This window comes from Trachypithecus francoisi, unplaced genomic scaffold, assembly GCF_009764315.1.
Source record: "Trachypithecus francoisi isolate TF-2019V2 unplaced genomic scaffold, Tfra_2.0 Lachesis_group17, whole genome shotgun sequence".
Classification (NCBI taxonomy): domain Eukaryota; kingdom Metazoa; phylum Chordata; class Mammalia; order Primates; family Cercopithecidae; genus Trachypithecus; species Trachypithecus francoisi.
In genome coordinates, this window is record NW_022681462.1 from 37,913,943 (window position 1) to 37,937,964 (window position 24,022).

General features: G+C 39.3%; 1 protein-coding gene and 1 long non-coding RNA gene across 3 annotated transcripts in view; one reads left to right on the forward strand and one right to left on the reverse strand.

The window, feature by feature from the left end:
- Nucleotides 1-16,387, forward strand: part of LOC117062161 — a 57,011-nt gene extending 40,624 nt beyond the window's left edge. The window contains exons 2-4 of one of the 2 annotated variants that reach the window (XR_004428230.1): nucleotides 2,730-2,922; nucleotides 7,516-7,669; nucleotides 14,791-16,387. This is a non-coding gene — a long non-coding RNA (uncharacterized LOC117062161). The remainder of the gene's footprint in view (nucleotides 1-2,729; nucleotides 2,923-7,515; nucleotides 7,670-14,790) is intronic. The other variant, XR_004428231.1, reaches the window with a different exon arrangement.
- On the reverse strand, nucleotides 892-21,435 carry RNF103 (ring finger protein 103). The gene is made up of 4 exons (XM_033175374.1): nucleotides 20,252-21,435; nucleotides 17,932-18,071; nucleotides 9,763-9,878; nucleotides 892-2,905 (listed from the first exon to the last, which is right to left on the reverse strand). Exons 1-4 carry the CDS (start codon nucleotides 20,475-20,477, stop codon nucleotides 1,333-1,335), a joined length of 2,055 nt encoding a protein of 684 aa, XP_033031265.1. The 5' UTR covers nucleotides 20,478-21,435; the 3' UTR covers nucleotides 892-1,332.
- Between the last annotated feature and the right edge of the window lie 2,587 nt (nucleotides 21,436-24,022).

Here is a 24,022-nt window from a genome sequence, read left to right on the forward strand (position 1 = left end):
AGTATCGATTTTTATATACATTAGCTATTTTTCAGTCAATGTTAAATGTCTTGAGTGTCATAATGGTATAGTGGTTACATAAAAGAATGTCCTTGTTTTTAGATATGTGGTGATATATTTATGGCTCAGTCATCATGATGACTGAAATTTATTTTCTAAAGGATCAGTGGCCAGGCGCGGTGGCTCATGCCTGTTATTCCAGCACCTGGGAGGCCTAGGCGGGCGGATCACGAGGTCGGGAGATCGAAACCGTCCTGGCTAACATGGTGAAAACCTGTCTCTACTGAAAATAAAAAAAATTAGCTGGGCATGGTGGCAGGCGCCTGTAGTCCCAGCTACTACCGGAACCCAGGAGGCGGAGCTTGCAGTGAGCCGAGATCGTGTCACTGCACTCCAGTCTGGGCGACAGAGTGAGACTCCATCTCAAAAAAAAAAAAAAAAAAAAAAGAAATACACACATAAGAGACAGGAGATAAAACAGATGTAACAAAATATGAACACTTGGTGAAATTAGATAAAAAGAAATGGATGTTCACTGTACTATGTTTATAGCTTTCTGTAGCTTTAAAAACTTTCAAAAGTAGAAGTCAGAAAAAACATAATTTATGCATGGCTAATATGCTACAGTTGATTTTATTTAGATGAATGTGCTAAGTACTAATAAATTATTTAGTACTTTTTCAAAAGCCCACCATGAAATTCTTTCCCATCAAAGCTAACCAAGCTAAAAGGTGAACTGTCACTTCCAGCAAGTGCCAGCAACATTTTGTCTTCCTCCCCAACGAGTCAAGAATCATGTTTGATCTACCTGTGAAATTAACAAACCAGCAAAACACCTATATCATTCAGCCACCTTATCAAAAAATATTTAACATTGGAAAATCTGTAATCTTCTGGTTTTAAAATAATTTATTTCATAGGTCTGTTTTAATTTCATGTCTCACAGCATACATTATTTAACCAAGAGGTGTTGGACAGAGATTGTAAAAGGGGAGGAAACATTTAGGATAAGAAACCGGCTCAATTCCATTAGAATTTGATCCTATCTTGTAAAGTCTTGCTAGGATAAATTTCTATCATACTTCTTTTGTGCTTACAAAAAACATTAACTTCTGAATTTCCAATGTTGTAAATAAAAAATTTTACAATTAAGTATGCATTCAATTAACACACAAGGCAACCACATAAATTCTGCCATCAACATTAGCATAATGTGTATTTCCTGTCACTGCACTAACATTAAACAACTTCAAACCACAAAAACATTGTGACTAACATTAAAAAGGCAAGCTGTAAGATACTCAAAGCTTATAAAGGACAAATTGCACATGGTTAAGATGGGACATCATTCGACAAGGGCTGGTGTTGTGCATATGGCTGCTTTTTTTTATAAGAAGGCCACCGGCAAACAGGGCAACAATGTCGGCCCCCAGCCAACCACATCACAATACAATTCTGATGAAACACATGACCACAAGGCAACCCCATTAGCAAACATCCATTTTCAAAATTCTCTAGGCAAACAACACATTCAGTACAGTGCAGCATATCAGCAGGCCAAGTTAACCAATCAGGTTCCATATCTTCATTAGCATTATATGATCCATATGACCTCCCCTTCCTTTCATATGGGCTGGTCTGACAATATTTATTGGCACATGAACAAGCCTCAGCATCACAGTGACTTGTTCTTCCTGGAGAATTGTGAAGTACGCTTTGCTTATCTTCAAATACTTCCTTCTCACTGCTCAAAGTGTCTGTGTTCTCACTTTCTGAGTCATTTTCAGTATCTTGAGATCCCTCTGACACTTCCTCTTCAGACTGGACTCCAAGACATTTAAATCGCCACATTGGTAAGTTTTTAATATAATCAGTTGGTATCAGAGGGTGAAGCCAAAGGTCAGGAAAAGCTAAGCGCTCTAAGAATAAGTCAGGGTCTTCGTCCCAATCAGATTCTACAGGAAAGTTCTGAAAAGAAGCAATCGGGTGGAAGAGGTAGCTGGTGTACCAGTCCCACAGACTTGATAGCCATTCTAAGTTATTGGCATTGACTTCATCATTGTTGTTGCGCCTTCTCTTCTTCTCAAAGTAATCAATTAGTAAACCATGTCCAAGGTATGTACTGAGAAACAGGGCTGGGTGTGAAGAGTAAAACATCCAGTCTGCCCTTACCCATGAAGCCAGTGTGGTTGTATTGGAATATCTCAACAATTTTAAGCTATATTCATAAAAGCTGTCTAAGTAAGGTAGCTGTAAAAAGCCCAACACAGGTAGCCAGGAAATAATTAATAGAGAATTATATGTCCCTAAAGTGCTTATGAGAACCACAAATCGCTTGATGGTAGCTCCTTGTGTAATAAATAAGTCCATCCAAGCCATAAGATTAACTAGAACCAAGCTCAAAACAAACAGATCATTTACCTCAGGTTGTAATGAGCGCAAAAATGAATCCATGGCCTGAAGGGATATAAATTCGCCTGTGTGGTTTCCATATCTGTAAATTCCTTCAGGAGTTCTAAGTATGTATGACGGCATATTATATATGCCAATATCTGTCATATAACTCTTGTTGTCCCAATTTTCTACATTAACAAAAATAAACTCAACTCTTCCAGTAAACTTTATACTTAGTGCAGAGAAGAAAGCTGGGGGCTGGTCAAGGTTTGCAAATAGGTATATTTTTAACCAATACTGATCACTTTTATTCCATTCTTCTTTCAAATGTTCAGCATTATAAATGGTTTTGATCCGAGAAGCTGCATGAGCAGTTATCCATTTAAAAATGTGCTCTACTTCAATCTTGCGTCCACTGTATTCCTTAAGCATGACTTTCCCTTTTGAAGTACTTGTTTGTGGAACAGACATAATGAGTGTGGATCGGACCCAGCCTCTTCTCCTGCAATATCTATAAGAGAGGAAACTGTAAGTAAGCAGCTAGGCTATAATGCAATCAATTTATCTTCCCTGATAAATTTCTTTAGCACCTGTTCCCAAAACCAAATAATCTCCAAATAATCAAAAAGTAGTACCACTACTTGGCAGCTGTGAAAAGCAAGCTCTGTTGTTTTAGTTTGTTTTGTATTTCTATGTTTCTTTTTTTTTTTTAATAAAGTGTATCTTGAAAAGCCTGATTCAAAGGAATCAGCAATTACTTCAGCATCTCTTATGTACCTACAACTGCGTTATGTGCTAAGATCCAGAAGATAAGAATAATTCATGCTCAGAAGGAATTTAAAATCCTATTAAGGAGACAAAAGAGAGATAAAACTTTATATATTCTGTTGCTAAATAATGCAAAAGAAGTTCAAAGTTTGGGATGGTGCAGATTTCATGAATGGTTCAGGAATTGAACTAGGTCTTGAAGGATGGTTAGAATCCAGATGGGTGGAGAAAAGAGAAGAAAACAGATTATCCTAAGGCTGAGTCATTGGTTTGGTACAAGCTCCTTGAGGGTAGCAGTCATGCTGACTCATTTAATTAACAACTACCACAATGCCTGACTGCTACAAAGTAATCTGCACAAAAGCCAACCAAGAAAAGAGCAACTGCAAGCCCCATATATGTTTGTATTCTCTTATTTCTTCAATGAAGATCATGAAGAGGAGTATTTAACAAGAGGAAACAAAAACAGGAAGTATTTAGATTAAGAGGTTCACTTCAAGAATGATCCCCATTTTACAGCAGAGTATATTCAGAAGAATTTAACTAAAATTCAATCATTCGTTTACTAGATTTATCTAGTAGGGTCAGGACTGTCTTCCTTTTGGAAACCTGTCTATTGACAGGTTCTTGCTAGGAGACTTGTGACATCCATCTCCCCTTAGAAAACTAGGTAATGAGAGAAAAGAAATATTGAAAAATGAAAACAGGCTGGGCGCAGTGGCTCACACCTGTAATCCCAGCACTTTGGGAGGCCAAGGTCAGGAGATTGAGACTATCCTGGCCAACATGGTGAAACCCCATCTCTACTGAAAATACAAAAATTAGCTGGCATGGCAACGCGCGCCTGTAATCCCAGCTACTTGGGAGGCTGAGGCAGAAGAACTGCTTGAACCTGGGAGGCAGAGGTTGCAGTGAGCTGAGATCACGCCACTGGCACACTCCAGCCTGGGCGACAGAGCAAGACTTTGTCTCAAAAAAAAAAAAAAAAAAGAAAAATGAAAACAGCTGTTGTATCCCAGTAAAGAGATTGTAAGTGAAAGTATTTTCCTTTTGTTTTTTATTTTTAAATTTTTAGTTATTTTATTTAAGAGACAGGGTCTTTCCCTGTCACCTAGGCTGGAGTGCACTGATGCAATCACAGTTCATTGTAGTCTTGAACTCCTGGGCTCAAGCAATTCTCCTGACTCAGCCTCCTTGAGTAGCTAGGACCATATATGCACGCCACCATCCCAGGCTAAGTTTTAAAATAATTTTTTGTAGAGATGGGCCTCATTATGTTGCCCAGGCTGCCTTTTGTTTTTAGTTTTAGCTCGTTTTAGTTTCTTTTTTCATGTACCACACAGAAGAGTTAATCTTTCGTTTTTAGAAAGTATTTTTTTTTCCCAAAACCTACCATGTGAAATTTTTAAGTAAAATTTACCTCAATAAAATTGTAAAAAAAGACAATCTACCACATGGATACGTTTTATTTGTTACAGATTTGTATATGCATAGTAATAAATATCTGACTTCTCATTTTGCTACTAAGAATATTGATGTAAAACTCATAGATATTATGCTTTACTTAGCATGGATTATATTTTATTAAATAAGCATATTACACATGATATAATCAGATGAAGAGAGAAGAGTCTTGACGTAGGTAGCATATGGCTTTATAATGATAATATGACTAATTTTATCTCAGGGATTTTGTGATATAGTTTAAGATAAATGATGACAAGATGCTATGTTTTAAGACAAGGTTAGTGATGATTCTGGAAAACTGTCTAGGTGACTCAAAATCACAGACCGTGACTCTTAGCTTCTTGTTGAGTTGATTCACTTCCTTAATAAGACAGATTCCATTAATATCATTACTGTTTTAACTGAAATGGTCTGAAAAGTATATATTCCTACAAAATAAATATCTTCTACTCAATGCAAAATAATAATTCATTGATTGACATGAATTCTATTTTTACCCTATCCCAAAAAAGTTACAAGTCAAATGCATATGGACAATTGTCTTATTTATATCTTAAATATCTTCAAGTATCTTTAACGTTTTCATTGCACATGATATTTGTGATGACACATTTCAACTCTTGGCCATCCATTTTATCTTCCTACTGTGGCCTCTGATTTGTGTCATAAATTAGATGACTTTCTGACAGAAAACTTACTTTGTAAAATGAACAAGTTCTAAGTGCAGACATTTCTTCATATAAGAAAACAAACATATTATGTGCTTTCTTTTCAGTTCAGAGCTAAGTAAGAATTTTATCGTTCCAGATAGAATAATGTTGTATTACCTTACATCAATATAAAAACTTTTATTGCCAATTCAAATTTATTTTTTACAATCTGAATAAATTCAATGACAATACCATGAAAATATCCTCTAGTTTTTAAACTAAACCTTTTGAGTTCTCTTAGAGACCTTTTAAGATCTCTTAGAGAATTTTAAGACTAAAAATGATAGGAAACATGGCTTGTGAGTTTTGGTCTTCCAGTTGCTGATGTGGCATGCTATATTTAAAAAGAGCTAGGCTCGGTGACTTACATCTGTAATCCCAGCACTTTGGGAGGCCAGGGCAGGCGGATCACTTGAGGCCAGCAGTTTGAGACCAGTCTGGTCAACATGGTGAAACCCTGTCTCTACTATACAAAAACTAGCTGGGCATGGTGGCGTGCACCTGTAATCCCAGCTACTTGGGAGGCTGAGACATGAGAATCGCCTGAACCCAGTAGGCTGAGGTTGCAGTGAGCTGAGATCGTGCCACTGCAGTCCAGCCTGGGCAATACAGTGAGACTCCATCTCAAAAAAAAAAAAAAGAAAGAAAAAGAAGAAAGAAAGAAAGAAAGAAAGAAAGAAAAAGGAAGGAAGGAAGGAAGGAAGGAAGAAAGGAAGGAAGGAAGGAAGGGAAACCTTAACATTTCTGTTTATGTATGCTGTTTTTTCAGACAAGGTCATTGGCCTCCTTGGCTTTCCTGGCTCTCTCTGCAATCCCTTCTCTTCTCCTTCCCCATTTTTTCCACAGGCCACTATCCCTGACACTCTTGCCATAAGGCTTACTGTTTACCACTCACCTCCTGCAATTCCCATGTCCTCTATCTTCTCTTTACCAACCCCCATCTCCCCAACCCTACCCACACACATCATTACCACCTCATCTCCTATTTTCTCAAAAAAATTACAGAGTATGAACCTCATAGGAAAAGCTCTCTGAAATCGATCTGTTGGTTAGGGAATGAGAAGAGATAAAGCCAGGCAAGGCCACTCCTTTTGGGTATATGGGGAAAGAAATTAAAGTTGCTACAACTAGACAGAGTCAGAAGCTGCTCTGAAGTGGTAGTCCTGAATGTTCTTAAGGGAGCTGCTCTGGTTTGGTTACGGTTTGTCTGTCCCCACCAAACCTCATGTTGACATTTTCTTCCCAGTGTGGCAGTGTTGAGAGGTGGGGCCTAGTGGGAGGTGTCTGGGTCATGGAGGCGGATCCCTCATGAATACTTAGTGCTGCTCTCAAGTTAGTGAGTGCTAGCTCTGGCAAGACTGAATTGCAGTGGGTTGACATAAAGCCACATGCCCTTCACATGTGGTCACTTCCCCTTTGACCTTCTCTACCATGTTCTGGCAGCACAGAAGCCTCATTAGAAGCTGAGCAGATGCTGGCACCATGCTTCTTATACAGCCTGCAGAACAGTGAGCTAAATAAATCTATTTTCTTTATAAATTACTCAGCCTCAGGTTTTTTTTTTTTTTTTTTTTTGAGACAGAGTCTCGCTCTTGTCACCCAGGCTTGGAGTGCAGTGGTGCAATCTCAGCTCCCTGCAACCTGCACCTCCTGAGTTCAAGCGATTCTCTTGCCTCAGCCTCCCGAGTAGCTGGGACTACAGGCACCCACCACCAAGCCCGGCTAATTTTTGTATTTTTAGTAGAGACGAGGTTTCGCCACGTTGGCCAGGCTGGTCTTGAACTCCTCACCTCCGGTGATCCACCCGCCTTGGTCTCCCAAAGTGCTGGGATTACAGGCATGAGCCACCACTCAGCCTCAGATATTCTTATAGAGCAACACAAAACAGACTAAGGCAAGAGCTAAACAGGTAAGGAAAGTATAGCTCTACAGTGGGACCAGCATATTGAAGTCAGCTGCCCAGAGGCCACCCCAGAGAAGGGACTACAGTCAAAGAATGCAGCACAGACTTTTGGTATTTTTAAAACTCCAAAATCAAGATGATGACTCAATTACTCAAAATATGTGATTAAAACACTTCCTGAATAACACTATTCTCTGCCCACTTATACCCTGCATTGAAATTCTGAACATTCTTTTCTGTATCTCTAAATTTTGTTCTTCTCTATCTCCATAGTCATCAAAAGAAGAAAAAAATGACCCTGACTAAGCATAGCTTCTATGGCAAGAACAGTTGTTATTCCAGTTGGAGGACTTTCCAAATGAGGAGTCATGGACACATTATTGGAACTGGTACAAGTCACTGTGCAACAAAATCATTTTCTGATGAAGTTGAGTAGAAGTACTTTTTTTAAATAACAAAAACTATAGCTACAATCAACAAAAAAGCAAAAAGTTACTCAAAAAAAAAACATTGCTTCAATTGTAAATAAGAGCTAGGATTATTTGAAGATGAAGGATTTAGAGGAAACCATCTGGAGCTAGGTTATATGTATCTCTTCACCATTTCTCAGCTAATACAGAATCAGAGCTTTTTAAAAGAAGAGCTAAACAAATTTGCACTAAAATCCACTAGACTGAATTATGACACTTCTGATGCACTCTGATTTATAAGATTATGATCTGTCTGCCTTCACCTAATCATTCTTTCAGTTTTTCATATTTAACAATTATTTTTACTTTGTGTTTTTGAATTCTTTATTATCTAATAACATTAGACTTTAATTAATGTATTCAACTTTATATAGTTTTAAAATGTGTTTTTATTTGATGTTTTCTAATATATTTATAAACTATGTTTGAAATATATTATTTAGTTCCATTGAGTTTTTAAAAATACATTAAGTATTTTAAAAGAAGATAGTGATATGAATACTGACTTTTGACATAAATTTAAAAATCTAAATATCAGCATTATCATTTGTTCTAGTATTGTAAAAATCAGTGAGGGAGACAAAGACCTTTCACTTAGACTCTATTTGGAAATGATGGAATCAGATCAAATCCTAAGTCTTTGGTAAATGATGGATGGAGATCAGAATGATTTCCTTTTCAAAAGAGCATTAAGACTTAAGCTATTTTGGACATTTCAACAAAAAGTCAATGGGATGTGATTAAGATTCTGTGGTTACCAGCCTGGCAACACAGCAAGACCCCATCTCTAAAAAAAAAAATAAAAATTAGCCAGGTGTGGTGATGCATGCATATAGTCCCAGCTACTTGGGATGCTAAGGTGGGAAGATCACTTGAGCCAATCCATCAGTTGGAGGCTGCAGTGAGCTATGATCACACCACTGCACTCCAGCCTGAGTCACAGAGCCAAATCCTGTCTCAAAAAAAGAAAAGAAAAAAAGACTCTGTGGTGAAGATGAGCATGAGAGCTTTGCAGGTAGATGAGGAGACTAAATGTGAGTTAAGAGATGCAGGAACTTCCCTCCTATTCCCAACTCTTAGGGGAACTCTACCATCGATCTCACCTTATATTACTAGCAGACAAAACAGGGGTTCTAAGCAGAAGAGAAGTAAATGTAAGGCTAAGGAAGGGAGGTATAGTCATGGTTTAGGAGAGTTTTCTACAACCAATGGGTTGCCCATTACGGCTAACACATATAAAGGATGTAAGTCAGGCATATCTACCTACGTTAGAAACTAGCTAATATTGTGGGGTTTTTGACATATATATATATATATATGCCTCCTCGTCCATACAAAACAAAAACATGCTGTACATGCTAATCTTTCATTAAATATTCACCAAATGGAAAATCAAATGAATTAATGAGTCTAAGTTATAACTTGTTAGCATGAGAAATGGAAAAAAAAGGCATTTCAAAGAAGAAATAATAGAATAATAAAACAAGAAATAATGTGACAGACTGAATACTGGAAATGATGACAAAAAAACAAAACATAAACAAAAACACCTCTGAGGATTCTTATTTGAGAAAATGGGGGGAAAACCAGCGAAGGACAGAAAAAAAGAAAGGTAGAAGGATACATGGATGATTAAAGAAAAAGAGAATGAATCTGATTTCAGATACTAGGTTTCAGGGAAAAGAAAATATCTAGGGATACTTGCAGAGCCAATGGAAATAAGCAAAGAAATGCAAACTAGAGGTCAGAATGATAGAAGAAGATTTAGATCAGCACAGAGATATCACCTAAAGCCATGAAAAAACACAGAAGAGCCAGAGAAAGGGACAGGGAGAGAGAGGGAAATAGAGAAGACAGAGACAGATCTTAGAGTAAAAGTAATTAACTGCCAGTTTATTAAAAACTATTAATCAAGCACCTGTGTAACTAAGAGTGTGCTACACATTATAATAAGCTTTCAGTTCAAGCAGGCTTCTAGTATCATTGTCCTTTTCAAACAAGAAAGATGCTGGTCAGGACTCAAATTCTAAGAATTGCCTAATCAACTTACCTGGGATCACTGGAACAGTTAAATGTGCCTGTACGTATTCCAAATCTTGACACCTTTTTAACCATTTTCTCCCAGTGAATTTTGCCCACCAAGGGACTTCTGTCATTTGCTATGACCTATTCCCAAAAAAAGAGAAAAAGGAACTTGAATTACCTAAAATGGAGTCAAACCAACCATTTATATCAACAATATAATTTCACTTAAAAAAAAGATATTCTGTTCCCAGTTATTGTTTACTGTATCATCACATTATCATTACAATTGTTATAGAAGGAGCAACTATCCAATAGGAAAAAAGACTTAAAACACTGAAAAGTAAATTAAACTCTCCCACACTCTGTGGCAGTTACAAAGAGAGTTAGGAAGTCAAAACTGTATTAAAAAGCTAGCCATGTTCTCCACCACGTGGCCTCTTCTCTCTAATTAAGTTACACAGAAAGAAAATGGCCCTTGGAATAATTTCTCTTTGCTCTGAAAAGAAAATTTTAAACAATAATCCAAATAAAGCTTACTAAAAATGATTACATGTAGGTTCAACAAGTTCAAATTTCACTGTTTAAAAAGTATAATTATGGAGCCAAGAGTCAAACACATGTTTTCTATTAAAGGATGTTTTGACTAAACCAATAAATACTACTACTTCTATGGCTTTTTGCTTAACAATCACGAATGGCTCTAACATACAAAAATAATTACCATAATGAATTTTACATTATTGAACTTGTACTTCAAATTTGCAAGAGTTTTCAAACACAATTAGGATTAGGAAAAGAAAAAGAATCTTAAGAAAAGAAAAGGAGGCCAGGTGTGGTGGCTCACGCCTGTAATCTCATGTTGGGAGGCTGAGGCAGGTGCATCACTTGAGTCCAGGAGTTCAAGACCAGCCTGGCCAACATGGCAAAACCCCGTCTCTACTAGAAATACAAAAATTAGCCAGGCGTGGTGGCAGGCACCTGTAGTCCCAGCTGCTCAGAAGGCTGAGGCATGAGAATCACTTGAACCTGCAAGGTGGAGGTTGCAGTGAGTAGAGATTGTGCCACTGCAATCCAGCCTGGGTGACAGAGCAAGACCTTCAAAATATGTTAAGACTTCTCTTATCAATGTCAGCCTTTCTAATCATTAATACCTTTCTCTTTATCTCCTAATCTTCCTGCCTTTAATGAAGGCAGAATTTCAATGCAGATACCAGTAAAAACCAAAAAACATTAAAAACAAGACCATAAAAAATAACTAAATGGGAAGTTAAAGGAAAGCCAAAAATGTCTAAAGTCATCATGAAACCATCTGTTTAAGTCCAGGGTATATAGGCCAATTTTATTTTCATAAATGTTATATTACTGATACTATACAATTCAAAATTACAACATAATACTCTGGGGACCTCTAATCTTTCTGGGAGGAAGGACCATTTTCACACTCACAAAGCCTCCAGGAAGTGAAGTTGCAGGTAGGTGAGTAAAATGAGTGCTGACAGTCAACTCCTTGGGAGATACAAGAGGTGGTGCAGCCACCTCATCTGTGGTCTCTCTGCTAGAACGTCTAACAAATGTCAGAGGGCAGCAGAAGAGACAGCACATGGTGATGACAAGTGACTTGAAGTGCCAAATAACCCGTGACATTCCACTACCATCCTCATACTTACCAAGACACACATGCATACATAACACCTTATCACGTAAGTCTGAAGCTTAATGAATACATATACACAATTTAGGGCATTAAGCAAATGGTTTTGATATTACTTTTTTTTTTAAAGGGACAGGGTGTCACTCTGTTCCCCAGGCTGAAGTGCAGTTGCTCAATCATGGCTCATTGCAGCCTCAAATACCTGGCCTCAAGTGATCCTCCTGCCTTGGCCTCCCAAGTGTTGGAATTCTAGGCATGAACCTCTGCACCCAACCATGGTTTTGATAGTACTTTTTAATGAAAATAAGTGGTCTTATTGAGGCAGATACAATTTATTCAAATAGTCAGACAGTTGAAGTAACCAGGAAGAAGGCAATCTGGGGGACATGGACTTAATAGGTGAAAGCTCTTTTGAAGGATGCTTATACCAGTTACCCTACCCAGTAAGTCCCTAGCTTTTACATTATTCTCTGGCCCCAAAGTACTTTATAAGTTTTACCTAGGAGGCTGGACGCGGTGGCTCACGCCTTTAATCCCAGCACTTTTGGAGGCCGAGGTGGGTGGATCATTTGAGGTCAGGAGTTCAAGACCAGCCTGGCCAACATGGCAAAACCCCATCTCTATTAAAAAAACAAAAATTAGCCAGGCGTGGTGGCGCACACCTGTAATCCCAGCTACTTGGGAGGTTGAGGCAGGAGAATCACTTGAACCCGGGAAGCAGAGGTTGCAGTGAGCCGAGATTGTGCCACTGTACTCCAGCCTGGGTAACAGAGCAAGACTCCATCTCAAAAAAAAAAAAAAAAGAAAGAAAAAAAGGTTGTACCTAGAAAATAAGGAAGATCAAACAAAGCAGACTGCTGCTGCCTCTTTTCTTTTTTTTAATTTTTATTGCTACCACCCAAGAGTCAATCTGGTAGTTCTTTTGGTCAACCAATCAAAGACACGTTTAATTTATTTTTCAGATTCCTTAGGAAGATTAAGAAGTATGTGTGCAAGCATACTACCATACTCTTTACTCTTTGCCCTCTTTCAAAAATAACTCACTTTTCAGGCATTATCCCATTTCTTGATCAAGGTTGCAAATAACTCAAACAGTTCAGGTCTGTGTGCAGAATGACACTGCTCCAAGGAGTTTAGAGGTTGCCTCGCCAGTGTAAATATTTAGTTCCTAAGTCTGGAGGCAGCTTTCAGTGAAGACCCTGTTCACTGCACAGGTATCTTTGAGACATGTGATAAGAGCTCCAAAGTTAGGAAAAGAAGGAGGAATGAGAGGGGTTCTTCCCAGGTACGGCCTGGTTCCAGCAGAGATAGCAGAAGTGAGTGAAAAGAGTTGGGAACATACTCTTTTCCTGTGAAAAGAGTTGGGAACATACTTGTACCTGGGGCAGGTACAAGACAATGTTCAATGCCAGGGCCTTATTTATTCAGCAACCTGTTCTAGCATTTGTTTTTGAAGAGTTTAAGGATCCCTGACTGAGCTACACAAAAATGAAAAATCTTGTAGGCATTGCATGAAAGCATTTTATATTACTTTACAGCTATATTTATGCAATTAAAAATTTGTCCAATGTCCTATATAGTTATATAATTCAACTGAAGGTTTAGCAGAAATTAAATCTGGTGGAGTTTAAATTAACCAACCACTATAAAAATGCTAATATTTTCACAAAATAACTAATCTAGCTGAGTCACAGAGCACAAAAAATATTCTCAGCCTAATATATACATATATATGCCTTATATATTATGTATTTTATATATATATACACACACACACACACAAACACACACACTATGTCATACCAGTAAGAGTCCCCAACTTATAGCTCATATCCTAGAAGTATGCATGATGATTCTGAGTAGCATTCATATGGCTGGTCTCATTAAAAGGAGAGACATTTTCCTCAGCAGCTCAGGAAGGAACACTGTATGTGGGGAACATTTTCAAAGACTAGAAGTACAGCTTGAGTTCCAGGTCTGGAACAGACCTGGCAACACAGGCTAGAAGTGAAGCAATCTTTCCATTCCCTTTCCCAGGATATCTGCCTCTGGCATCCCCACACTTGCTCACCACTGTGGTCCCTGCAGCTAATATCGTGCCCAACTCATATGGGTGCTCAGTAACTATTTATGTCAAACCGAACAATTTCAGCTTCTTACAGTTTAATAACTCATTCTTCTAGTTCTGATTACACAGAGTCTCTAAAGGAAAGACTCTTAAGCTTCTGAGTTCTGTTATAATCAAAGTCCCTTCCCCAGCAACCTGTACCAAGATGTTTTCTGGACAAACAGTGGCATAAATAGTACTCTGCTAAGCAACTGCATATTAATGTTCTTGACCTCAGTCAGACATAAAGATGTCTAATTCAGTGCATTTTAAAATGCCCATTATTTAGAGGTGAGGTTTATCACTGATCAAACCATGTGGCATACCCCTTTTAATATTGTTAATCTCCATATAATAACATCCAGGTTTAGTTAAGTAACATAACTCCCTGGAACAATAAGAGCATTGTGCTATGATATTTTCTGCATTCTCAGTATTTCATTATAATAGGGAGTCTCTACTTTCAAAATCATAAGGCAACCTAGTATATACATGCAAACTATATAAAATCATTAAGAGTAAGGACAAGTGATTGACAAAAACAAAACAGTGGTCTTTTAATTTTTTGTATTCTTACTTTATGAATTTATAAAATTTTTTTTACCACTACAAAATATAAGATAAAGTGGCTTGCTATGTGTTTCACCTCCATAGTAGCGTCAAGAAAGAAATACGTAACTTAGAATCTCCTCGAACAAAACTATTGTCTAGGAGCAAAGATAAACAAGTTTAAAATCAGCTATTAACTCTTGTAAGCCAAACAGGAAATATATTGATATAATACTTCAGTAAATATTGACCCAAAGCTTTATTTTAAATCATACGATGCTTCTCACTGCTACAATTCCAGTGACTTTAAATTCTGTATGATGTAACACAGCCAGTAGGCAACAAATATGTCCTTCTTTGAACTATGACAAAAGTCAAAACAGAGAAATAGAAATGTTAAGAGGAGGATAAATCCATAAAACCCATAAATTATGCTAACTTCTCCACCTCAGAAGCCTATCTAATGTGCCATCTGCCTCTCTGACTAAGGGTCTTTTGAAAGAAAAGTAACCATCTTCTATTTGTAATGCTATGAAGACTGGGGCCAAAGAATCCACAAAACTGTTAAATGAATAGCTAATGAAAGATACGAGCTTGGGTTAGGAACAAAGGAGAAAAACAATGTTAGAAATAACTTAGAAAAAAGAGCACTTGGTTCTTCATGTATATCACAGTGTGTCATTGGTAAAGATGTCATACGTATGTTGCTACCTTGAAAACTAAAATTAATTCTGTTCACGTTACAGAGACTATATTGTAAAATGGACCTGGAAAAGCTTGAAAATGTGAAGAGGATTGAACTGGCTGGCATCTTTGCATCTTCATCTATGAAAACACTCCTCATAGACTTAAAACAAATGACAGAGAACAAATTAGTCAGCTTCTTCTAAAATACAGTGGTCTCCCCTTATCCTCAGTTTCACTTTCTGCAGTCAACTGCAGTCCGAAAATGCTACATACAATTAGATATTCGGAGAGAGAGACACCACATTTACATAAATGTTATTTCAGTATATTGTTATAATTGTTCTATTTTTATCATTAGTTGTTGTTGTTACTGTGCCTAACTTACACATTAAACTTTATCACAGGTATGTATGTATAGGAAAAAACATAGATTATATAGGATTTGGTACTATCCATGGTTTCAGGCATCCACTGGGGGTCTTGGAACGTATCCCCCTCAGATAAGGAGGGAATACCGTAAACCGAAAATAACAACAATTCAAATTGTTAAAAACTGAATTCTTGAAAGTTATCCTTTACAATAGATTAATATATATGATCTGAGCTGAAAGAATGGCAAGCAATGGAGACATTTCTCTTCTGTTTCTAGTAGATATTTTCAATTTTAAGCATAGTTTAAAAAAAAATACAACCCTCTTTTAAGGGCTTAAACCAAGGTGGCTGTGCTGATTGGCTTAGCTGGCTAGTTCACAGTGCCACGGACAAGGTTTCAATCTCATTCTTCTCAGTTGTCCTGACAGAGATTGTTATTTCAGACCAGGCCAGCCATTTGACAGATGTAAGCCACTGGCCTCAAGGAACACAAGCCAGACAGTGGTGGTCAGTGCAAACCTTGAGCATCATTGGAAAAATTAAGTAGGTGTCCTACTGCATCATTTCCATATACAGAAAACCATAGAAATACATTCTATTTTTTAAGAGTTGTTTTTCAGCTATTAATACCTATGAGGTTTAAAAATATTTTCAGAAAAAAAAATTTAGCAACTAGAATTTACAATGCTACCATTTACTATCATTATTTGTTCTTTACTTCATTTGCCACCTTACCAGAGAATTCCTTGCCACTCTCCTCTCCTTAATCTGCTTATTTTTATTCTTAGTACTTTCCACTAACTGATGTTATATTAGATATTTATTTGGTGTCTGCCTCTCCCAACTAGAATGTGAGCTACCTGACAGAGCAAGGACTTAGCTTGGTATGTGTTTCTGGTATATCTTTAGGGCCCAGAACAGGGCCTGACACACCCACAACTGCTAAATAAACTTTTGATGAATTCTGTCACATATTTATTATAGGAGCTTAATTCATGAATATCTTTAACAGGACATCAAAAACAGTAGATCATTTATAAGCCAAGAATATACTGCTAACTATTGAACCAGAATGTATTTGTTGTCTATAGGCAGCAGCCTATATAGCAAAAGAACTCAAGATTTTTGACATGGCCCTTCCAAGTTTCAAGGGTGTGCAACATCCTCACCATTTATTTCCATGGGATCAGTCAATGTGGATGACAAACATTTAGACACTGAACGCAGGGCAGTGGGACTGGCTATTCAACTCATCCTCAGTAATAAAATCTAAAATTATCAAAACCAGTGTCTTTCTCAATCAGACTATTAGAAATAAGTACCAGAGAAAAGAAATGGAATAACAATATACTTATAAATTAAAGCTTTAAAAAAGCTACAGCTTATTTTTCAACTTCATTAACACAGAAATAAATTAAAATTTAAACAGATAATGTATGGACTACACCTATACCCTCGCATTCTCTCCCACTGCTGAACTTAAAATTACTGGATTAGATTATCTGGAAGGTAAAAGGACAAATGCAATAGGAAGGTTACAATAAAGAAAGGCCATGGATAAACAATGTCATCTCTGGAAGAATTCCCAAACCTCAACCCTTTAGCACAGAGGACTACTGTAATATTTTATCCTTTTTAGATGTATATGTATTTATTTGAGGTCATGTACAACAGAAAAATATACCTATTCACAATCATACTGCTAGTCAGTGACAGTACCAGACCTGCAACTAAGGTCTCTGAACTCAAAGCTTTTCCTACCATATTTGCAGTCTTTACTCTCAGAAAGAAACATGAAGAAACTATTTTAATTTTCATGCCCTGAATCAAACTTTGCCTACTCCAGGGTGAAATGACAAGAGTACTGGACAAGAAATCAGAAGATCCGGGTTTCACCCTGGTTCAATATTACCAACTACTTCCATGACCTTGGGCAAGCTACTTCACCTCTCAGAGTCTCAGAAAAGGCTAGTCTGATACAATTTCCAAGCTTCAGCCATTCACAGACTACATTAATAATTTTAGCCACATTCATGCTGTTAATTTACTTGATATATCACTTTAAGTGAATGTACAGTTTTAAAATGTAAATAACTTTAGTCCTTCCTAAGCAAAATTTATGAAATTTACATGTTAATATAATTTTTCTAATTTAAATTAAAATATGTAAACGATAATTAATGCATGCCCACTCGCCATAAATTACATCTTGGAAAGTATAAAATATTTTTAAGGTCCTTCATAGCTCTAAAATTCTAATATGCTAAGTAAGTCTCACAGTTTTGCTATCATAAAAACGAGGGTTAAAAAATTATAATCTCATCATCATGAGTTATGTAATGAGCACCCCCACCATTTTCCACAACAGCTTCTCTATAGTCACAAATTGGCTATTTCCCTAATAAATGATTCCTTTACTTTTACTTTAGGGTTCTTACTTACATATAAAAATTATTCAGGCCACTGAATTAAAAACTGGAGGTAACAAAAACTGAGAGAAACAGTGCAAATCACTAAATAAAAGGGATATATATGTGTATTTCTCAATTCAACAAAGGTCCAATAATTAAAATAGATTTGCTTCTGGGGATTCTAAACAAAAAATTGACCCCCATCCCCCAACTTTCTCTTTCCCACTAGTCAATTTTCATTTTCCTCAGTCTCCAAAACCTTTTTAAGAAGATACTAGAATCTCCCTAAGAGAACTGAGTTATGTGTGAGAAACAAGACACAAGTACACGGAAGTGTCACTGGCTGGTACATACTATTTTAGTAAAAATAATTTTTTTAGGGTTCTCAAAATATCAAATTATCACTGCTTTTCATACCTGAACCAGCCAGATGCCATCTTTTGTGTCTTCCACAAGCTCATAGAAGTGCATTTCACCACTGAAATTGGTACTAGAAACCGATTCGGATGCTTCTTCTTCCTTGAGAGCAGAATAGAGCTCACCCTCCATCAAGTCACCTAAAGAAAGGAAAAGAGTAACACCAATAAGGTTGCAAGAATCCTAGATTCCCAATTTCAGTAATTCCATTTTTTACACTGTTAAGAATCACATGATATTGTACTTTCATTGTATTCTATAGACAAGAGCTACTAGTAGAACCTGGATATACCCACTTAGGTGTCATACATTCAGTAAGTATATAGTAAGAACTTCCTACGTGTCAGGCAAAAGTGAACAAAATAGAAAAAAATCTATCTCTTATAGAATAGGGCTTATATTTTAGTGGGGTTATCACAAAATTATTAGGAAATTACCAAATTTGTACCACTCCAAAAAAGCACCACTTTATTAATTATGTAGTTTTACGTATGACACATACAGGCTTCATATACATTTTTAAACAGTATGGCTCATATGCTTCTTACTTAAAAGATGTAGAATTGGGTTCACAGAATTTGCCATCAGCCCTGCTTAAAAGAGCAACAGGGTTTGTATGACTTGGAGGTTAGAACTTTACCGGTTAGAACAAACTTCACATTCATATACAAATTTACAGTGTAAATTTAGAGCTTGTATCATTAAACAAAAAGGAAAGGAAAACACTAAAGTCAAATTATTTTAACTTTTGCCTTAAATATTAAACAGTGAGAAACCAAGCACTGCACCATGATAGCAGCAAAACCATTCACAATAAACACTTAAATTTTTAAACAGCTATACCATGACTTTTCTGCCATAAAATGTGTGATTTGTGTCATACTGGGCTGTGCGTCTTAAAGTTTTATGTGGACTCCTAATACATTCAATGTGCCAAGTATTTTTAGTCCCGAAAGAAGGCAATAATAAATAACTGTCAAAAGAAAAAAAAAGTGTGATCAAATTATTTTCCATAAAAAAATGATGGCTTTAGTAATTAAGACACTTCTCATCTCTAAACCAAGAGAGTTTATTTAGTAGAGATCTGTTACCCTAATTACTCCACTTCTTCCCCCTATGGTAGAAATAAGAATCACCATAAACCAGTCAGCAAACAAGGGGCAAGAATAATACACGATTTTATATTTTCTCTAAAGAAATATTTATCACTTTTGCAGAGTGGGTTCCTCTCCTCTATCCTAACAGTGAGATATGAGTTTTATAACCCACAACCTACAAATATCCAAGTGTTAAACTGCTAGCGAGTTCATATTCTTGTCTATCATGCTACATGTCTATAGCGTACTAAAGAAGGAAAAGATTTGTTTTGTAAAAGACAGCTGACAGAAATACTTGAAACAACAAAAAAAGATAACCATCAGTTTCAGCTGCTCCCTACAGCAAGGCAGAAAGCCTTTCTCAAATTACATTCCACTTTCAGGAAGTATATCCAAACAAAGATATACTTTGTCCAGCAGTGAAAAAAAGTAATCATATTTCTCACCCAATCCTACCAAAACCCACAATTACTAAAAACACATTAAGACATTGAATATTCTCTCAGCACTATTTCACTTATATTTCTCAACCCATTAAACAATGCAAGGGTGCCTGTGACACAGAAGACAAAAAAAAAACTTTCTTTTACATCCAAGATGCAAATTAAAATAATCCTAACAGAAATATAATATAAACTCGAACATGGCAAGCATTTACACAAAATGCTTGTCTTACTCAGACTTACTCACCTTCTCAGACTTAAAGTCGGTGTACACTGTCTATATTCAAACTCATGATTTAACATTCAAATCCTAGGCCCAAGTGCCTCTGAAAGTAAGTATTCCAAAGATGTGTCCCCACTCTGGGTACCTTATTATTACTATCGTGACAAATACTACTATTGATAGACAACGTTTTGGAGTTTTTCTTACGTTTTTATGAACTTCAACTGACAAATAATGCTTTCCAGTTTGTAACTAGTTCATATTCCTGAATTTTGAGAAAATCACTCAACTTAGTAAACAATGCTAAGAAGCCACACTTTAAACTGTCATTTTACGATAACCTTAAAAGGATACACCAACACCCCTCCAAGTAATTTCAGCCTCCTCCTCAAAGCTGGGATCCGCATACTTGATTGTAGAAAGCTTGGACGAAGAAACCTGGGCAGCTTTAACCCTTCCAGGGAAGGCCTCACTCTGGGGGAACAGCCAGGTACCAGGAGGTACAGGTCGTCCCCTCTCCCAGGTGGAGGGGACCCTAGGGGAAGCTCGATACTTGCCTGACTTTTCCACCAGCTCCCGGACATCCTTCTTCTCAGGCAGCCCTGAGTAGCCCAACCCTCGGCACTCCAAAATGGTCTTCAGCTTCTTGAAGCTCAGCGCCACCGGATCCACCAGCTGGGTGGCAAAGATGCCAGTTTCATACCATACAATGGCCTCAAAAAACCTGGCCAGGACGAACAGGACCAGGAAATAAAGGAGCAAGAAAAAAAGCTTCAGCCACATCTTCCCTGGCGTCTCCTCTCTTTCCAGAGAGCTCGGAATACGGGAGAGAGAAGGGTCGAGGGCGTAGGCCGCGGCTCGGTGGCAGCTTGGGCGAGGGCCCCGTGTCCACGCGCGGGCCACCCGGCGCCGTCACTGGCCGGCCATCCACGACGGGGAGGAAGGTGACGGGATCTGCGCGGGTGTGAGGTGGCGACGAGGGACGCAGAGGCGCAGAGCCTCGCGCCGGGCCTCCCAGTCAAGAGGCGACAAAAATAAATGAGGAAAACTCAAAACCGCCATCCATTAAGCACCGAAAGGCGAGGGGGCGCGGGGAGAGCTCGCGGGGAAGAACAAAACGAGGGACGCTTCCTTCTGCGGGGTCGGCCCTCCGGTGCCGCGATCTCGAGGGGGAGGGACCAAAAAATAACTCAGATTCGCCCAGGAGGCGGGGATCCGGGCTGCAGGCCCGGGCCCGAGGGGCCGTGCGGGCCGGACTCCCGCGGCCGCGGGTCAGGAGGGCGCGGCGCTCTGCCGGGCCAGGCCTGGGGCCCAGCGTGTCCTGCGCGGGGAGGAGCGGCCGCCGCAGCGCCGCGCCCGAAGCCCAGGCCCCAGGCCCCGCCGACCGCCCAGGCTCCGCGAGAAGCGCGGCGGGCACGGCGGGCACGGCGGCGGCTCCACGTTAGCTCGGGCCGGCAGGCGGGCGGCACCTCTCAGGCAGGCGGGCACCGCAGCCCGGCCCAGGATGGGCGTCGCGGTCTCCGCAGAGGGAATCGGTCTCGGTGGGAAAAAAACCAATAACAGGCCCCGAGACTGCTCCTCCAGGCGGCTACCCGGCTGTCTTTCGGCCACTCAGCGCCCGCCCCGCTCGGATGGGCGGCGCCGGTCGCGGCACGGGTCCCCAGCACCCCCGCCACCTCCGGAGGCCGCGGCCGTAGCCTCCACAGCCGTAGATCAGGGGCTGCCGCGGCCGGGCTGAGACACAACAACTGACGTCGCGACGAGGCGGGGCTGGGGCGGGGCCTCCAGGGCGGGCCAGCAGGGGCGGAGGGCGGGGAATTCGGGGAGCCGCGGGGCTCGCGGACTACCGAGCAAGAAGCCGGAGAGGCGGAGCCCCAGCCTGGTCCGGGCCTTCCCGCGGTGCCGAAAGTTGCCTGTCCGTGCTTTTGTTGCGTGGTCTCCTCTTTTGCCCCGCCAATGTTTAGCAATTGATTTCGTCTGAGTATTAGTCTTTGGACTGTATCACTTTGTGTATTTTCTGTAAAAATAGAGCAGTTAATTATTCTCTTAGAATCGGTAAAAATAGAAATATACGTTTTTTGATGAATCCTGGTGAAGAGGGAAATTTTTGGCATAGTTGGTTTGAGATGGTAGAAGGTTAAACCCAGAAAGTAAATGTTTTGCCCCCTCTTCGTGAGAATGTGGCTTTGCACGTGTGTGTCGGAGGAGGTTTGGCCAAAACTGGAGTTAGCGTTATCCTAGGCCCAGTTGTCGCTGCCAGTTATAGCCTTTTCCCTCCTTCAGTCTCAGGGGTGTTAAAAGCCTGGTGTGAACTCCCTGAGTTCCTAGGACAAAGGTTGTTGAATGTTGATACGTCCAGGTGCAAAGTTCTGGGTGCTTTATTTTGTACATGGGCCGGGCGCGGTGGCTTACTCCTGTAATCCCAGCACTTTTGGAGGCCGAGGCGGGCAGATCACGAGGTCAGGAGTTCGAGACCATCCTGGCTAACACGGTGAAACCCCGCCTCTACTAAAAATACAACAACAACAACAAAAATTAGCCAGGGGTGGTGGCGGGCGCCTGTAGTCCCAGCTACTCGGGAGGCTGAGGCAGGAGAATGGTGTGAACCGGGGAGGCAGAGCTTGCAGTGAGCCGAGATCCTACCACTGCACTCCATCCAGCCTGGGTGACAAAGCAAAACTCCGTTTCAAAAATAAATAAATAAATAAATAAAATAAAAATAAATAGTCACATGGACAAGCATGAGATACCCAGTTCTGTGCTTATAAATTTAACAGGGCTGAGCGTACTCTTTACCTCAATCTCTGTCAGTCTTGAGGGGGGAAGGAGTTGGATTCATAAATTGAACCAGGTTGTCTTTGACCAGCCGCTTTTGATAAGGAAGGAAAACAAACAAACAAACAAAAAGCAGAAATTACTGGGAAATGTGACTATTTGTGCAAAACTGTCAACTATCCGAAACTAGGGATGACAGTTTTAGAAAGAAAGGGATCATGATCCCGGGTCATGGAGCAAGTGAGGAACGGGAAGCCAAGAATGGACTGTGAGAATGTAGCCTCCGAATGGTACCCATTTAAAATAAAGTGAACAAGGGCATTTCAGTGCCGGGCTAGTGGGGGAGGAGTTGGAAGGGGATGGGCCCAGGGAGCATTGAGAATCAGAGAAAGAGGTGTAGGAATGTCCAGCCAGCGACTGGACACTGCCGCTCTGTCTTTAGCTTCCATGTGGCTTTGTTCTCATGGCTGGCAGATCGGTGTGGGAGATTCTGTTAAACAATTCATTCTAACAAGCCTGGTTCTGAAATTTCAGAATTCTTGGGCATGTCACGGTGACCCTGTGATGATACTGTTGTCCAAACCTTGACACTTAAGGTGATGTCCCTCACCTCAAAGGAATGTATGTACTCTCTAGTGAGGAGAGACTGACCCAATCTCAAAAATACAGAAGAGGGATGGGCAGGGAAAGTTGGTGTGTGAGCTGAGGGTGGAACCAGTCAGGCCAGAGTTCCAAATTGGAAAAAAAACATTAGCATTAGAGTGTGGGAGGGACTAGAAAGAAGGAATTAAGAAACTCTTTTGAAATTTCTTATTTGTTTCAACTGCCTCCCATCCCAACCCCCTTGCTTTGTTTCGTTCATGGTTTAACCCACAGGAGGGATAAAAGCATTGATAAGAGAACACATTGGGTCATCTGAATATGAGAGTATGGACAAGCACATTCTATGTTGGTAGGGTATACAATGTGGGTTAGAAGCCCCCTGTAAAATACAAGCTCTTTGGCACAGTAGTCTATCTTCGGGAAATTTATCCTGAGGAATAACTGGACATGGGCACAAAGATGTGTGTATAGAATTTCGTGGTCGTTGCAGAGTTAATGCTGGAAAGAAAAAAGGAAGAACCCAAATATCTAGTGACAGAGGATTGATCAAATACAGTAATTCAAATGATGAACCGTGAGGCAGCCACTAAAAAGAAAAATGTAGACACATGGTTACGGACATGGAACCATGTCCAAAATATAGTGTTTGGTGAAAAAAAAGCAGGTAACTGAGAAGTTTGCATCATATGATCCTATTTTTGTATTTGTATTACAAAAAGACAGAGATGTATACATTAAATTGTTAGGTGTATTCGCCTCTAAGTGATGGGGTTTAGAATATTTTTTCTTTTATCCTATATCTCTATTTTCTTATGTTTTCGGAAATAATCATGTATTACTTTGTAATCTAAAAACAAACAAACAAACAAACAAACAAACAAACAAAAAAACCACTAGGGCTGTTTTCCTGGTCCGGAGGTTTAGCAGCAGTGATTCATCCTCTGGGACTC